Source organism: Notechis scutatus, chromosome 1, assembly GCF_049901735.1.
Source record: "Notechis scutatus isolate UNSWTSFEM ecotype Mainland chromosome 1, rNotScu1.2, whole genome shotgun sequence".
In the NCBI taxonomy this organism is placed as follows: domain Eukaryota; kingdom Metazoa; phylum Chordata; class Lepidosauria; order Squamata; family Elapidae; genus Notechis; species Notechis scutatus.
The window spans coordinates 199,866,603-199,883,876 of record NC_142009.1 but is presented as its reverse complement, the minus strand read 5'-3'; the positions used below and the strand labels follow the sequence as shown (position 1 = coordinate 199,883,876).

The 17,274-nt window shown below is 36.3% G+C and overlaps 1 protein-coding gene across 6 annotated transcripts in view; it reads left to right on the top strand.

Moving 5' to 3' along the window:
- GALNT13 (polypeptide N-acetylgalactosaminyltransferase 13) overlaps nucleotides 1-17,274 on the top strand; it is a 239,269-nt gene that overhangs the window by 91,872 nt on the left and 130,123 nt on the right. For all 6 annotated transcript variants that reach the window (XM_026680097.2, XM_087949975.1, XM_087949973.1 and 3 more), the window contains exon 3: nucleotides 9,245-9,413. In XM_026680097.2, coding sequence (XP_026535882.1) covers nucleotides 9,245-9,413 — 169 coding nt within the window. The remainder of the gene's footprint in view (nucleotides 1-9,244; nucleotides 9,414-17,274) is intronic.

The following is a 17,274-nucleotide window of genomic DNA, read 5'->3' as shown; positions in this document are numbered from 1 at the left end:
CACGGACGGTACCGGTCCGGGCCCGTGGTTGGGGACCCCTGCTCCTAGGGTAATTATTTGATGGTGTTTGACTTGTTTATAGTAGCCATTATTTTTACACTTAGTTTGAACATAATAAACAACAGGATTTAAAGTAGGAAAAGATAAAAATGTGTGTCGGTTACTTTCATATTATCCCAGATGCTGTGGCAGAAAGGTGATATCCTGGTTCTGTTCATGTTATATTTCATTTTCCCGATCCATGCTTTGATGTTTCCAAAACCAGATGTTGGGATACTGTTCAGTAAGTAGAGATGGGTTTGCCAGATAGAAGCTTTTTTTCTCGGATCTGAAATGCATCACTTTGCAGCCTTCACCCAAAGTGGTTGAAGTCTCTGAGAAATAACGAGAACTCTTCAGTGGTGACTTTTTTTGTATATGGCAAATGATTTTGGGGATGCTTCAGGTTCCTCTTTTTTTAATAAGTGTACTATATAAAATTACAATTAAAAAAAAATAAAGTCAAACTAAAAGAAAAAATTGAAAATGCAGAAAAGAAAAAAAATAGAAAAGAGGAAAATTAAGAATATAATAAAGAAAAGGAAGTATTTAAAGTGATCACTTCATTACCTGTTAAACAATTTTAGAAACCATCTTCTCTTAAAATATAAAATAGTCTCCTCTTCTAATGCATGTCCACTTTGTAAACTAATAATAGCCTAAATTTGAGTTCTTTTCATTTTTTCCTTCTCACTAAATTCTTCAGCATTGACAAGTTTCTTTTTTGTAAATATAGGAAAGTTACTCAGTCACTCTTTTGGTTTATTATTTCTATATTCCGTTTGATTTTGGACATCAGCCAATTTCTTTTACATGTCCAGTGTGATCTGTTTTCTATATCATTGTATGTTTTTAAATCCACTTTGAGATCAATATTACTTTATCCAGTAAAAACCTGTTCCTCTTACCTAACCTTTTAAATGCTGTCTATAGATGAACATTCTTAAAATTAACTTCTGTGTCCATTGTTCAAAAATATCCTTCAATATGTCCAATGTTAAAATATTATGCTCCATTTTGTATTTATAAATCCAGTTTAATTCTCCTTGAATTGTAATCCTGTTTTATTTGTAATTGTAATTCGTTTTAATTCTGTTTCTGAATTGTAATTCGGATCCTGTTATTCATTTAATAGTAATAGAAAGAATAGCATTTTTCCATGGGAAGGATTAGTCAATTGTAACTTTCAAAATTCGCTACCCTCCTCCTCCCCCCCGTTTATTCCAAAAGAATTGTGTAATCATTAAACTTGTTTAAAACTTCTTTTCACTAAAGATTGAAAGAAAATGCCCTGGTCCTGTAAACCTGTCTATTCAAAGGTTCCTAATAGCTAGAAAAGCAGTTAACAATTTCTAGCTTGATTAGAAAACAATTGTGATCTTTGAAGTTACCATGTTTGAGCAAGCTTATCTTCCAGAGCTATAAACTTCGAAACCTGCTGAAAACTACTGTCTTGGTGTCTCTTCATAATGAGCAACTGTTTGGAAACATGGACAATCTCAATTCTCTTTCTTGACTCTTCATTCTGTTGCAGTCGACACCATTAAAATCCAAGCCTTCTCAGTTCACCATTTCTTTCTTTTTTCAGATTATCTGGTTTTTAAAAACAGTATACCAGAGTGGTTCTGAAGATAGCCAGCCTCTAATATTAATGTAATTTATTTGGTTTTATCTTAGTGTGATATGTAATTTGAAGCAATACAATTGCAAATCTTGATTTATGACAATATTACATATGGAAGCAGGCCACCATATAATTCGATGGTTGACTGCCAAATTGTGATTAAAATAAACTATGCAAATAGATAAATAGTCGCTCTAATCCTACAGCATTGTATATGAGCACCATCACTGATTATTCTTTGAAACATTTTATCTGATCTTTCAGATGTTTAGGTTTTGTCTCCAAAATTAGTCTTTAAATAAAAAGTTGTTTAAAAGCTGTCATAAAGTACACAATCCTTGTTTCAGATTTTAGAACGTTTTTGGAAAGGAGATTTCATAATCCACTCAGAGTTTGATATGAGTGTAGTATATAAATGTAATGAATAAATAAATCCTTTCTTTAATAGAATTTCTCTTTAAGGTGCTGTAGAAAACACACAATGCAATATATATGAACTAACTATAAAATGAGATTAAATGACAATGTGAGGAGGGACTGTTGAGAAACAGACTAACTGAATCTGTAACAGGATAAGATTCTAAACTTTAAAGAATAAAATGGCTAACTGGGCTTCTTGAGGCTCTGTATATAAAATTCCACAGTACACGTATTATTACATTATATAATGCAAATGTTGGGGATCTACATTCTGCTATAAAATTGACGATCAAATGAGACTTTCTTTACTTAAATAGTCAGAAGATTATGAGAAATGAGCCAAGTCACAAAACAATAAAATGAGTTCCTTGCTTAGTATCTGGTGTCAGTTTAATGTTCTTGTCTTCTTATATAGTGACAGGTTCAAGGACAGAAATACAGGCTTTGTTCTATAGGAAGATCTCTGATGTTATATAAAGTAAACATCGCTAATTATAAAGTATATCAAAGAGCTGTTGTATTTCAAGGGCAACTAACATCAAGTATATGTCAGCTCTGGATAAAACAAAACAAAACAAATAAAGCCATCTGCTATCAAGTTCACAGTGCTTACTACTATTTTTTCCTTGAAATTTGCTATCTGGCAAAGTATTGGTTTCAATCCTATTCCATGCAATGGCATTAGCCGTTAAGAAATTCTTCTATCGCTTCAACACTCGAAAGGGGCATTATGAACCAACCAGTCTTGGAACATTGTCAATGGAACTTTCATTTTCTCTTCTTCATTGCAAGATAGGAATAATTAAATATCTTATACAGGTAGTCCTTGATTTACAACAGTTCATTTAGTGGACTGTTGGTGACTAAGCACTGAGATGACATGACCCTTTCACACTTATGACTGTTGCAGCATTCCTATGGTCATATGATTTACATTCGGATGCTTGACAAATGACTCATATTTATGACAATCACAGTCTCCCAAGGTCACATGATCCCTTTTTGTGACCTGACAATGGACAATGTCAGTGGGAAGCCAGATTCCCTTAACAACCCGTGTTACTAATTTAGCAGCGCATGATTCCTTAACAAACCACGGCAAGAAAATTTTTGTGAAGTTGGGCAAAACTCATAACAAATTTCTCCATAGCAACAAATTCATGGGCTCCAGCGGTGGTGGTTAAGTTGAAGACCACCATAACCATTTCAAGCACCATTTAAAATTATAATTATTATTTCCAGCCTAGGATTGTGACAATCGGCAACAATCATAGGCTGTGTAATGAAGTGTTTGAAGATGTTGCACAATGTAGGAATCGTTGGTTTCCCCTCCAAAATTGGTTTTTTTTTTAAAAGATTAGCTGTAAAAAAGTCATGCAATCCTTATTACAGGGTTTTAAAGAACTGCATTTGAAAAGGGAGCTTCGTTATTTCTCTCCCTCCTTCCTTTCAATCCTCCTGTGTGTTGGGAGAAGTGGTTGCACCTCATTGGCAGCAATTCTGAAATGAGTGTAACTCTGTTTCTGACTTAATGGTGCAAGGCTGTTCAACCATGGGATTGCTTTCTTCGCGATAGTTTAGCTTGTTTGCGGGCAGCCACAGCTAAGAAAACTTAAGAGCAAGAGTGAAGGAACAACTTCAAGAGCCAGGTGACATTGAAATTGAGCTGGGTAGCTCTAAGCCTAATCAGTCGGTCACATCTAAAAGGCAAGGCTGTTTTAGTTTTATGGCATTTCTCAACACTCTGGTAAACAAAAAATACATGAATATAATTTACAACATTATTACTTATAAATAATCCAAATAATTGAAATATAATATGCTATCCTAATGTGGTTATTTCTAGCATAATTGATTCTTTATAGGGCATACTAACATACTCTATAAAGGTAGTGGCTCCTGGCTAGAAACCAGGAGTTAGTGAGTTCTTGTCCTGCCTTGGGTATAAGGCAGGTGACTCTTCCCAGCCCAATTCACCTCCCAGGGGGTTTGGGAGAGAATAAGGGAGGAAGAGGAGCTGTGTATGTTTGCCCAGGGTTACTTCTAAAATAATGCGAGATAAAAATCTATATGAGATGGAAACTGAACAGGAGAATTTAACTAAATAAGGAAAACTTTCCAATAGGAACAATCAATCAATGAACACCTTGCCTCGGAAGATGTGGGGCGCCATCACTTGAGACTTTCAAGAAGAATTGGACTGCCATTTGTCAAAAATTATGGGGTCTTCCATTTGGGCGGGGTTGAACTAGATGACCTATGGTCCCTTCCAACTCTGATTATCTGTTATCTGATCCTTCAGTAGCTTTGATTTCTCTTACTTTCATCTTAGTTACTGTTCTGAACTACTCTTCTTTCCACCTCACCAATACATTCATAAGAAAATAAATTTTAACTCATCCTTCATCATAACATTTGTACATTGATTCTGTACCTATGTGGGGGCAAAAATTAATATTGAGATGAGCACATTTAGAAACCTCTTCTAATGAATTGTACAAGAAGAAGAAATTATAGCATCAGTTTGTATATTCCATAGGTAGAATAATAAAAAAAAAATCATTCTATCAAATAATTCTAGCAAAGTCTTATCTACTCAGTTGCAGAAGGAGGGTTGTTGGGAACGTTAGAAAAGTTGTGATTTTATAAAGAAACTCTTCTCCCTAGCCTCCCTATATTTCAAACTTTAGAAAGGTGTGATTAGTTTACATTTCCACCTTGCAACTGAATTGTCAGAATGAAAGTGGTGAATAGTTGCCTTTAACTAGAATAATTACATGAGGTGCAAGATATGCATCTTGGATATGTATCAGTATATTACATAGCTCTCCTGGCTGATTTGGAGTATGCAATGTTTCAAGATAACAACTATACAAATTGTATAGAATATCCTTACGTTGGCCTAAAACTGGTGGGGTTCCTTGTGGTTTACTGACCAAAATGTGCTTTCCTTGAAGCAAAAATAAATTAATAGTATGGTATGGTAAGATCAGCAACTTAGTCTATATCTTCTGTTAAAAGCATTATGTTAAAGTCTTGATTAATCAAAGCTTTTAATGGGCAGCAGAATCAATATATATTGGCCCATCTGTGTGTAAAAGATTTGGAAAGGAGGGTCTGATACTGTGGAATGCAATTGATGTAACACATTGGAGGAAGTGAAGATCAAAATGAAATGAATGTAAAATAATTGGTTGTTGCACAACTAAGTCCACAGTTGCTGCAGAGACATCCTCAAGGGGGGAAGGAGGAAGCAAATACTAAGAGCAACATTGCATTGTTGTGATGCCCTAAAGAGGCAGAACATTGCAATATAATGCTTTTCAATCCTGTGTAGACACTCTTGGCGGTGACAGTTGCACATTCTCCAATCCACTAGAAAATAATGAATAAAATAATAAAAAACAACCAGAGGTGAGTTTGGGGAAAAATCAATTTCAAAATTCAAAATCTGAAATTTAGAATGAATGAAATACCCAGAAAATTATTTTGATAGATGTCCAAAGACTCTTTTCAAAAAGCAGCTGGATTTTCTGATTTTTCTTTGAAGGCGTTTTGCTTCTCATCCAAGATTCTTGGATTTGAGCAAAGGCCTTCAGAAAACAGAAGAGTCCAGCTGCCTTTAAAACATCTTCAAGTTCAACTCATGACCCTAGGTGACTAGAATCTCCATAGATATTCTGATAGATGGTAGTTTGTTAAAAATTGCACTTGAAAGATGTTTGTAGAATTCTCACTGAAAGAGTATGAATAGTGACATAAATAAAATTTGGAAGTTCATTGCAATTATATGTTGTTGGTACTGGAGTATGTAGATTAGAATTTAGTCTTCATCAGGTGATTGAGAAAACTATAGATGTAAAAAGAAAATTGACTGTATATTTGTTGATTTAAAGAAAATGTGATAAATACAGCTAGTTTTTGTATGACCATTTCATTCAGTGGCTGTTCAAAATTGTACACTGCAATAGCAACAAATCAGTAGTTATGGCTGGCTCTTGAAGTTACTGACCACTAGTGGCCTATCACCACATGGTCCAAAATTTGAGTGCATTGCCACCCACTCACATTTACAACTATATTAGAATAAAATCATTCACAAGCCAAAAAAAATTAAGTCAACATATGATCAGAATTAAAAAGTGATCGGTTATCAGTTAATTCAGTTTTTCCCATATCTAATATACAAAATATTTTGATATGATAGCCTTATTATTTACTTTTTTGGAATACAAACAAAATAACATAATGATATGGTAGCACCTGCTGATCACAAATGTGGTCTTACTGCATTGTGGTGTGTGAATAGATTCTTTCAGAGTTGAGGAATAAACTCTCTCTCTCTCTCTCTCTCTCTCTCTCTCTCTCTGTGTGTGTGTGTGTGTGTGTGTGTGTGTGTGTAACACACATATAAACTTTCAAACTAACATTAATTAGTAGACAGTAGTATCAACATCTTATAAAAACATACAAGCAATCACTTTTCTTTTCAATAGCTAAAACTCTGATTTGTCATTGAATTATTGTTTAATTCCTGCTTTGATATTTTTGACAGAAATCCAATTTTAGGAAAAATGGAAATCAACACCTGTTACCTGCTTTGTGAAATATAACCTTGAAGGCTATATTAAACCTATTAGCAAATTCTGAGACGAGGAGGAAGCTGAGGAATGGTACAGAGCGTTGCTTTACTAAACCCTGATAACAATTTCTGAATATTAAAATAGATTTCTTTATATTATTACTAGGTCACCTAACTCCCAATGAGTCATCTTACAGATAAAAAAACCTTACAAATAAAGCAGAAAAGATGCAAGATAGAAAAAAGAACTATGTCAGCCTCGTGATTATTGTATCTATAACCATAAAAACAACTAATGTATTATTGGGTCATTGAATTGTCTCATTAGGTAGCTTTTCTCCTAATTTCACCAAAAAACATATAGGCAGACCTTAACTCCCAGGACTGTAACAGAACCTGTTGTTACAATCACAAGTTATGACAGTTGTTAAACTAGGTGACCATGTGTTTGCCTTGCTTAATTAACCTCCTCAAGGTCTCCTGATGTGATTGTAAGTCCATGGCCGCCTCCACCCCTAGGCACCCCATGCTCTGTTCCCTGCCCTTGGGGTCTCTGTAGGCCTTGAGCCATTTCCCACCCACCAGGTCTGATTCTCCTCCCTTGTCACTAATCACTCACTTACCTTCTGTAGAGCTATCATGAGGAAGAGAGATTAGCTAGATCAGTGTCAAACAGTGGCCCCTGGGCCGAATCGCGACACGCAGGCCACGCCCACTCCAGACCTGCAGAGGAAAACCCATTGCACTACATCACATGACAGCAACATGGCGCCATGAGGTTGACACTGGTGAGATAGATAATAGTATCTTGGTTTTGGTTCTCAGCAATATCCATTCTGTGTTGCTCAAAATAAAAAGAGAGAGAGACAGACAGAACCACAAGACATCTTCTTCCAATTCAGGAGCCATGAATGACTCTAATGGAGGGCATTTTGACTTCTTCAACACAATCTGTCATTGTAGGAAACATTTTTTCCATACAAATCATCGCCTCCATTGGAGTATTTGTGCTTTTAAGAGTATGATGGGATTTATCATGATTTTTTGACTAAACACCACTGAATTCAGAATATTGAAAACATTTAGATTTTCCAAGTTGAATACTGACAGGGAGATGGAATATTACACCCTCTCTATTAAATACAACTTTTATTAATTAGTGTAGTTTTTTCTTTTAAAAGCATCTCTGTGAGATTAAACAACCATTCTTATTTTATGAAAAGTATAGTTGGTATAAGCCAAGAATTTGAAAATTATTCATTTCTCTTATTTCATTTATAGAAGGAATGATTAGCTTCTTAAAACATAAGATTTTAATCAATAATCCTTTTATCTCTTGCTTTGTTTGAACCCTGGCTTACAATAGCTTTTTGAGCTTTTAAGTAAATTAAATTCTTACATACAACAACTTCTAAAAATTAATGCTGTATTTAGAGTTGGAATCCCAAAGAAAGCTCATTCATCATGTTCAGGCTTGTGTCTTCGGCTTTGTGCTTCTCGGAGTAATGTGAGCTTGCAGCTGCTTCTTCCTTTTAACTGCTAGTGGTGGTCCAAAAGTGACATGATTGGGTGGGGGCTTGGCTGTGTTCTGATTGGGTGGGGGTGTGTTCTCATTGGAAATGAAAGTATGATTATGTACAAGTGTTATAATCTTGAACCACGTTGCCCAAAACTTTTTGAAAAAAAAAAAAAAGCTGATTAGCTTAGCTCCAGCCACTATGGGTAACCACTCCCAGCTTTTGACTCAGTCATCAGCCAGGACGGACACACTTGATTGCCTTTCCTCCTTTGCTTTGCAAAGGTAGCCTCAAGGAAAAAGAAGAACATTTTTAAAAATCGCGACTCTGATTATTTTAGTAGGCATTGAGGTTGTGCGACTGATAATTTAAGATCTCTCCACCAGCATATTCTCCTTGGCTACTTTAATAAAATAAAATTAGCAAACAACAAGAACTCTTGACTTTCCAGTATCTCCAAAAAATTTGACTGTATCATCAGGAATATGAAGAACTAAATTGTGCCAATAAGCATGTGCCAATCATTATTAAAACAAGGTTTTATCCATTTCTTTTAGTGCATTCCATTTCAGCTCTGTGGAGATGTGATTTCCTCTGCTGGTCGTACATTATGTACTTTGATCTCCCCTGTTTGATTAGGACCTTTAGAGCAGATAGGATTCCCGAAGAACCTCAATCTGCAAGCATTCTCTTTCAGACAAATGTTAGATGAGAACTGGTAGGTTTGTGTGAAGGATAGAAGTGTCATCTTTAATCTTATGACTCTAATATGTGTGTGCATGATTATGGCAAGGATAACATTGAGATCATGGTGAGAATGAACTGTTATAAATTGTTTGGCGTGATTTCCCAAAAGCTGGGTATGTCTCAAATTCTGATTTTCAAATCAACTACTAGTTCCAACTTTTCATGAAATGTGGGTTTGAAAGTCAGAATCCACAAGCAAAATAAAAATGCCCCGTAGCTTATGGATTCCAGATTCCAAAAAATGTAACAGAAGTGATGAGAACCATGCAGAAAGATTAAAAACATGTATTTTTTTTTTAATATCTTCTTTTTCAGCTGTTATGTCAAGAAGCCAAGAAGGACCAGGAGAGATGGGGAAAGCAGTTCTCATTCCCAAGGACGATCAGGAAAAAATGAAAGAGCTTTTTAAAATCAACCAATTTAATCTTATGGCTAGTGACATGATTGCATTCAACCGAAGTTTGCCTGATGTAAGATTAGAAGGGTGAGTTCATATATCGATAATCGCACTTAAATGCTTTGTTTATATTTCCAGATGTGGTTATACTGTACAGAAATCAATCCATTTGAGCTCACTGGGAATTCTGGGCAATCATGCTGTGAAATGCTACATAAACGCCTCAAACTTTATAGTTGTGGTACTGGCATCCTTACCATGTATGAATCATGATATATAAATAGGTGGGGAAAGACATGAGCTGGGTATCAAAGCCTGGTTTGAATCTTGTTCCACAAGTAACAAAGGAATCCCGAATGAATCCTGAATCCAAGCACTAGATTGCCAGATAGAAATTGCTAGTATGTCTGGGGGGAAAAACACAAGCATTAGGCATAGGAATGAAGTTGCTCAGAAAATGCATGTATGCAGGTATAAAAGCTAGATAAACTCGGGAATATATATTGTTTATAGAATTGTGACAGACAGACTGTCTTATAGGAGATAAGGAAACCTGTAGGGAAATTATTGATGGAAATGAATGTAAATATTTCATATGGATTCGGAGTGCAGTGCAGGTATACAGAACTGAAAATGGTAATGAGAATGTGTGTTGATTATCTAAACTGATGGGGGGACGGGGGAGGCAGGTTCTTGTTGGTATGCTCTGTACTTTGTGCTTCACTGGCACAATGATAGAATGCAGATAAGTACCTTGACTCTGTTCAGTATTTGGAACAGAAAATAGGTATAGGCGAACAATGCCTTTAAAATTAACCAACCTGTCAAGTGTTTTACTACATATTTGAAGGATGTCTGTGTAGATTCTGTCATCCAGGTCATGGTTGTCCCAAAGGTGCTTTTTCAAGAGGCAACTGAAGAAGCTTCTTGGATGAGAAGCGAAACATCTTCAAAGAAAAACCAAAAAGCCCAGTTGCCTCTTGAAAAAAGCACCTTTGGGTGCTTTCTGAAGGATTTGAAGGATGCTCTGTGAAAAATGATTTAAATGCCTTCAGTTTTGAAGTCTTTTGCTGCTCCAGTTCTGTGGTTGACATAATGGCCTTGTCTCTGCTCACGCTTTTCATTTACTGGCCACTACTACAACAGCTTGAAAGTTTCTGTGCTTTTGATATTAAGAAATAGTGCTTCTCCTCCTGCTGCTTTTACAGTGGTGGGATGATCTCTGCATTTACACTGTAATTGTTCTAAATACAGAAAATCATTACTAAAACATTACCGAACATAAATGTTTATAGAAAAAGGGGATGGTTATGCTGAACAGCAGAGATACTAAAAACATGTTTGAACAATATAATGTGAAATCCAAGGCCAATTTGTATAATGTGGTGAGTCCATGTGTATCAGTACTTTTCTTTGTTCATACTGATATGTATGAGCTCTGTAAATAGCTAACAGACAAATAAAGAAAAATACAGAATCCTTAGTTAGTGTTATTCCATTTCTAAACAGCTTCCCTCTAGGGCAGTGGTCCCCAACCTTTTTTGTACCAGGGACCAGTTTCATGATTATTCATTCTTTGCGGCCCGGTACAAAATGATCCACGGACCGGTACCGGCATCAGCACGCACGACCAAGGCAAGGCGAACCGAGCGACCGGCCAGCCGGCCGTCCCCCGCTTCTCCCCGCCACCTTCAACTCCTCCTTTGTACCTTCTCGCGGTCGATGGGCTTTTCGGGCTCTTTCTTAATCTCCTCCTGAGTAACGCGAGACTCCACCGCCATCGGGACGGCTCTTCGTTCAAAGCCGCCCCCCCTTCGACGAAACTAAGGCGCGAGGATTCCTTCAGCACCCAAATGCCGCTTTCCAACCGACGACCGACAAGCTCACCCGGAAGCACTTTCTCAAGCGCTGTCGAAACAAAATGGCGGGGCCCAAGCAAAGTAGGCCCTACTTTCATTCTTTGCGGACCGGTACAAAATGATCCACGGACCGGTACCGGTCCGGGGCCCGGTGGTTGGGGACCCCTGCTCTAGGGTAATTATTTGATGGTGTTTGACTTGTTTATAGTAGCCATTATTTTTTACACTTTAGTTTGAACATAATAAACAACAGGATTTAAAGAGTAAAAGATAAAAAATGTGTGACGGTTACTTTTCATATTATCCCAGATGCTTTGTGGCAGAAAGGTGATATCCTGGTTTCTGTTCATGTTATATTTCATTTTTCGATCCATGCTTTGATGTTTCCAAAACCAGATGTTGGGATACTGTTCAGTAAGTAGAGATGGGTTTGCCAGATGGAAGCTTTTTCTGGATCTGAAATGCATCACTTTGCAGCCTTCACCCAAAAAGTGGTTGAAGTCTCTGAGAAGCATGCTTGAGGAACTCTTTGCAGTGGTGACTTTTTTGTATATGGCAAATGATTTTTTGGGGATGCTTCAGGTTCCTCTTTTTTTAATAGTAATTTTATTTAAAATTACAATTAAAAAAAATAAAGTAATGCAAACTAAAAAGAAAAAATTGAAAATGCAGAAAAGAAAAAAAAAATAGAAAAGAAGGGAAAATTAAGAATATAATAAAGAAAAAGGAAGTATTTAAAGTGATCACTTCATTACCTGTTAAACAATTTTAGAAACCTGCCATCTTCTCTTAAAATATAAAAAATGATCTCTTCTTCTAATGTCCGCTTATGTGTAAACTAATAATAGCCTAGAATTTGAGTTCTTTTCATTTTTTTTGTCCCTTCTCACTAAATTCTTCAAAGCATTGACAAGTTTCTTTTGTAAATATAGGAAAGTTACTCAAGTCACTCTTTTGGTTTATTATTTTCTATATTCCGTTTGATTATTGGACATCAGCCAATTTCATTTATGTGTCCAGTGTGATCTGTTTTTCTATATCATTGTAGCCTGTCATTTTTAAATCCACTTTGAGATCAATATTACTTTTATCCAGTAAAAACCTGTTCCTCTTTCATAACACCTTTTAAATGCTGTCTATAGAATCAGACATTCTTAAAATTAACTTCTGTGTCCATTGTTCAAAAATACACTTCAATATGTCCAATGTTAAAATATTATGCTCCATTTTGTATTTGTAAATCCAGTTTAATTCTCCTTGAATTGTAATCCTGTTTTATTTGTAATTGTAATTCTGTTTTAATTCTGTTTCTGAATTGTAATTCCAGTTCTGTTATTCATTTAATAGTAATACCGTGTTTCTCATATAATAAGGCCGGGTCTTATTTTTTTTTGAGCCCCGAAAAAATGGCTAGGCCGTCTTTTCGGGGTGACTTAATTCCCCCCTTGCATCTTTGGGCGGGCGGGCGGGTGGCGATGGCTTGGATGTTGACCTCGGCGTTGGTGGGGCACTTCGTATCGAGGTCAACGCAGGCAGCACCATATCAGGGTGTGCAACAAAAGTACTTCCTACGGCAAGCTCCCCACCATTCCCCCCATTTCGCATGTTTTAATATAGGCCTTAATTTGGGGAGGGGCTTAATTTCATTTCATGCCTATAAAACATGCTGGGACTTCCTATTGGGGAGGCCGTATTGTTGGAGAAACAGGGTAGAAAGAATAGCATTTTTCCATGGGAAGGATTAGTCTATTTGTAACTTTCCAAAATTCTAAACACCCTCCCCGCCCCCTCGTTTATTCCAAAAGAATTGTGTAAGTCATTAAACTTGTATTTAAAACTTCTTTCACTAAGGATTGAAAGAAAATGCCCTGGTCCTGTAAAACCTGTCTATTCAAAGGTTCCTAATAGCTGAAAAGCAGTTAGCAAACAATTTCTGAAAGCAGTTAGAAAAACAATTGTGATCTTTTGAAGGTGCCAACTATGTTTGAGCAGAAAGCTTATCTTCCAGAGCTATAAACTTCGAAACCTGCTGGAAACTGCTGTCTTGTGGTCTCTTCATAATGAGCAACTGTTTGAAGAACTTGTGGACAATCTCAATTCCTCTCCTTGTCCAGCTCTTCATTCTGTTGCAGTCATCGACACCATTAAAATCCAAGCCTTCCTCAGTTCACCATTTCTTTCTTTTTCAGATTATCTGGTTTTTTTAAAAACAGTATGCCCACCAGAGTGGTTCTGAAGATAGCCAGCCTCTAATATTAATGTAATTTATTTGGTTTTATCTTAGTGTGATATATGAATTTAGGCAATACAATTGCAAATCTTGATTTATGGCTTAATATTACATATGAAGCAGGCCACCATCATAATTCGGTGGTTTGACTGCCAAATTATGATTAAAATAAACTATGCAAATAGATAAATAGTAAGCTCTATAGTCTATAGCATTAAATATATGAGCACCATCTGATTATTTATTTGAAACATTTTATCTGATCTTTCAGATGTTTAGGGTTTTTTTGTCTCCAAAATTAGTCTTTTAAATAAAAGTTGTTTAAAAGCTGTCATAAAAATTACACAATCCTTAGTACAAGGATTTTAAAGACCTGTGTTTGGAAAGGAGAGATTTCCACTTAATCCACTCAGAGTTTGATATGAGTGGGTAGTATATAAATGTAATGAATAAATAAATCCCTTTCTTTTAATAGAATTTCTCTTTAGGTGCTGTAGAAAACACACAATGCAATATATATGAAATAACTATAAAATGAGATTAAATGACAATGTGAGGAGGGACTGTTGAGAAACAGACTAACTGAATCTGTAACAGGATAAGATTATTCAAACTTTAAAGAATAAAATGGCTAACTGGGCTTCTTGAGGCTCTGTATATAAAATTCCACAGTATGCATGTTATTATTACATTATATAATGCAAATGTTGGGTGGATCTACATTCTGCTACCATAAATTGAGCGATCAAATGAGACTTTCTTTACTTAAATAGTCAGAAGATTATGAGAAATGAGCCAAGAAGTCACAAAACAATAAAATGAGTTCCTTGCTTAGTATCTGGTGTCAGTTTAATGTTCTTGTCTTCTTATATAGTGACAGGTTCAAGGGCAGAAATACAGGCTTTGTCTTCTATAGGAAAGATCTCTGATGTTATATAAATAAACATCCACTTAATTATAAAGTATATCAAAAGAGCTGTTGTATTTCCAAAGGGCAACTAACATCAAGTATATGTCAGCTCTGGATAAAACAAAGCAAACAACGAATAAAGCCATCTGCTATCAAGTTCACAGTGCTTGCCACTATTTTTTTCTTTCCAGAAATTTGCTATCTGGCAAAGTATTGGTTTCAATCCCTATTCCATGCAATGGCATTCGCCATTAAAGAAAATTCTTCTATCGCTAACTCACGTAGGGGCAAATTATGAACCAACCAGTCTTGAACATTGTCAATGGAACTTTCATTTTCTCTTCTTCATTTGCAAGATAGGAATAATTAAATATCTTATACAGGTAGTCCTTGACTTACAACAGTTCATTTAGTGGACTGTTCGAAGTGACAACGGCACTGAAAAAGATGACATGACCCTTTCCACACTTATGACTGTTGCAGCATTCCTATGGTCATATGATTTACATTCGGATGCTTGACAAATGACTCATATTTATGACAATCACAGTCTCCCAAGGTCACATGATCCCCTTTTGTGACCTTCTGACAATGGACAATGTCAATGGGGAAGCCAGATTCCCTTAACAACCGTGTTACTAATTTAGCAGCTGCAGCGATTCCCTTAACAAACACGGCAAGAAAATTTTGTGAAGTTGGGCAAAACTCACTTAACAAATTTCTCACTTAGCAACATAAATTCTGGGCTCAGCGGTGGTCGTTAAGTTGAAGACTACCTGCATACCTTTCAGAAGCACCATTTAAAATTATAATTATTATTTCCAGCCTAGGATTGTGACAATCGGCAACCAATCCATAGGCTGTGCCAATGAAGTGTTTGAAGATGTTGCACAATGTAGGAATCGTTTAGGTTTTCCCCCTCCAAAATTGGATTTTTTTTAAAAAAAAAGTTAATGACTGTAATAAAAGTCATGCAATCCTTATTACAGGGCTTTTAAAGAACTGCATTTGAAAGGGAGAGACTTCCATTATTTCCTCCTCCCCTCCTTCCTTTTTCAATCCTCCCTGTGTGTTGGGAGAAAGTGGTTAGCGCACCTCATTGGCAGCAGAGTCTACCTTGTGAAATGAGTGTAACTCTGTTTTCTGACTTAATGGTGCAAGGCTGTTCAACCATGAAATTGCTTTCTTCATGTAGTTTAGCTTCTGTTTGCATGGGCAGCCACAGCTAAGAAAACTTAAGAGCAAGAGTGAAGGCAGCAACTTCAAGAGCCAGGTGACATTAGGGGAAATTGGGGCACCAGAGTGACTCCTTAGCCTAATCAGTCGGTCATATCTAAAAGGCAAGGCTGTTTGTTTTATGGCATTTCTCAACTGCCTCTGGTAAACAGCAAAAATAATCACATGACAATAATTTACAACATTATTACTTATAAATAATCCAAATAATTGAAAAATATAATATGCTATCCTAATGTGTAGTTGTTCTGTACATAATTGATTCTTTATAGGGCATACACAACATGCTCTATAAAGTGGCAAAGGCACCTGGCTAGAAACCAGGAGTTGGTGAGTTCTTGTCCTGCCTTAGGTATAAAAAGCAGGTGACTCTCTCCCAGCCCAATTCACCTCACAGGGTAGTTTTTGGGGAGAGAATAAGAGGAGGAAAGAGGGCTATTGTATGTTTGCCACCTTGAGTTACTTCTAAAATAATGCAGGAGAGATAAAAATCTAATAATAATGAGATGGAAACTGAACAAGGAGAGATTTAACCTGGAAATAAGGAGAAACTTTCTGACAGAACAATCAATCAATGGAACACCTTGCCCTCGGAAGATGTGGGAGCGCCATCACTTGAGACTTTCAAGAAGAGATTGGACTGCCATTTGTCAAAAATGGTGTAGGGTCTCCCATTTGGGCGGGGGGTTGAATTAGATGATCTATAAGGTCCCTTCCAACTCTGATTATCTGTTATCTGATCCTTCAGTAGCTTTGATTTCTCTTACTTTCATCTTAGTTATCTGTTCTGAACTAACATCTTCTTTCCACCTCACCAATACATTCATAAGAAAATAAATTTTAACTCATCCTCCATCATAACATGTGTACATTGATTCTGTACCTGTGTGGGGGCAAAAATTAATATTTCGAGATGAGCACATTTAGAAACCTCTTCTATGAATTGTACAAGAAAGAAAGGGAAATTATAGCATCAGTTTGTATATTCCATTGGTAGAATAATAAGAACAAAAATCATTTCTATATCAAATAATTCTAGCAGAAGTCTTATCTACTCAGTTGCAGAAGGAAGAGTTGTTGGGGCACGTTAGAAAAAGTTGTGATTTTATAACAGAAACTCTTCTCCCTAGCCTCCCTATTATATTTCAAAACTTTAGAAAGGTGTGATTAGTTACACATTTTCCACTACCTTGCAACTGGTGTCAGAATGAAAGTGGTGAATATGAATTTGCCTTTAACTAGAATAATTACATGAGGTGCAAGATGTGCATCTTGGATATGTATCAGTATATTACATAGCTCTCCTGGCTGATTGGACGCATGCAATGTTACATTCAAGATAACAACTATAGATCCAAATTGTATAGAATATCAGCACGTTTGGCCTAAAACTGGTGATTGGTGGTACCCTTGTGGTTTACTGACCAAAATGTGCTGTCCTTACCATTAGCAAGAAATGTTGCGTGTAGTATGAGTATAGGTAAGATCAGCAACTTAGTCTATATCTTCTGTTAAAAGCATTATGTTAAAGTCTTGATTAATCAAAGCTTTAATGGGCAGCAGAGATCAATATATATTGGCCCATCTGTGTGTAAAAGATTTGGAAAGGAGGTCTGATACTGTGGAATGCAATTGATGTACACATTGGAGGAAGTGAAGATCAAAATGAAATGAATGCCAAATAATTGGTTGTTGCACAACTAGGAATCCACA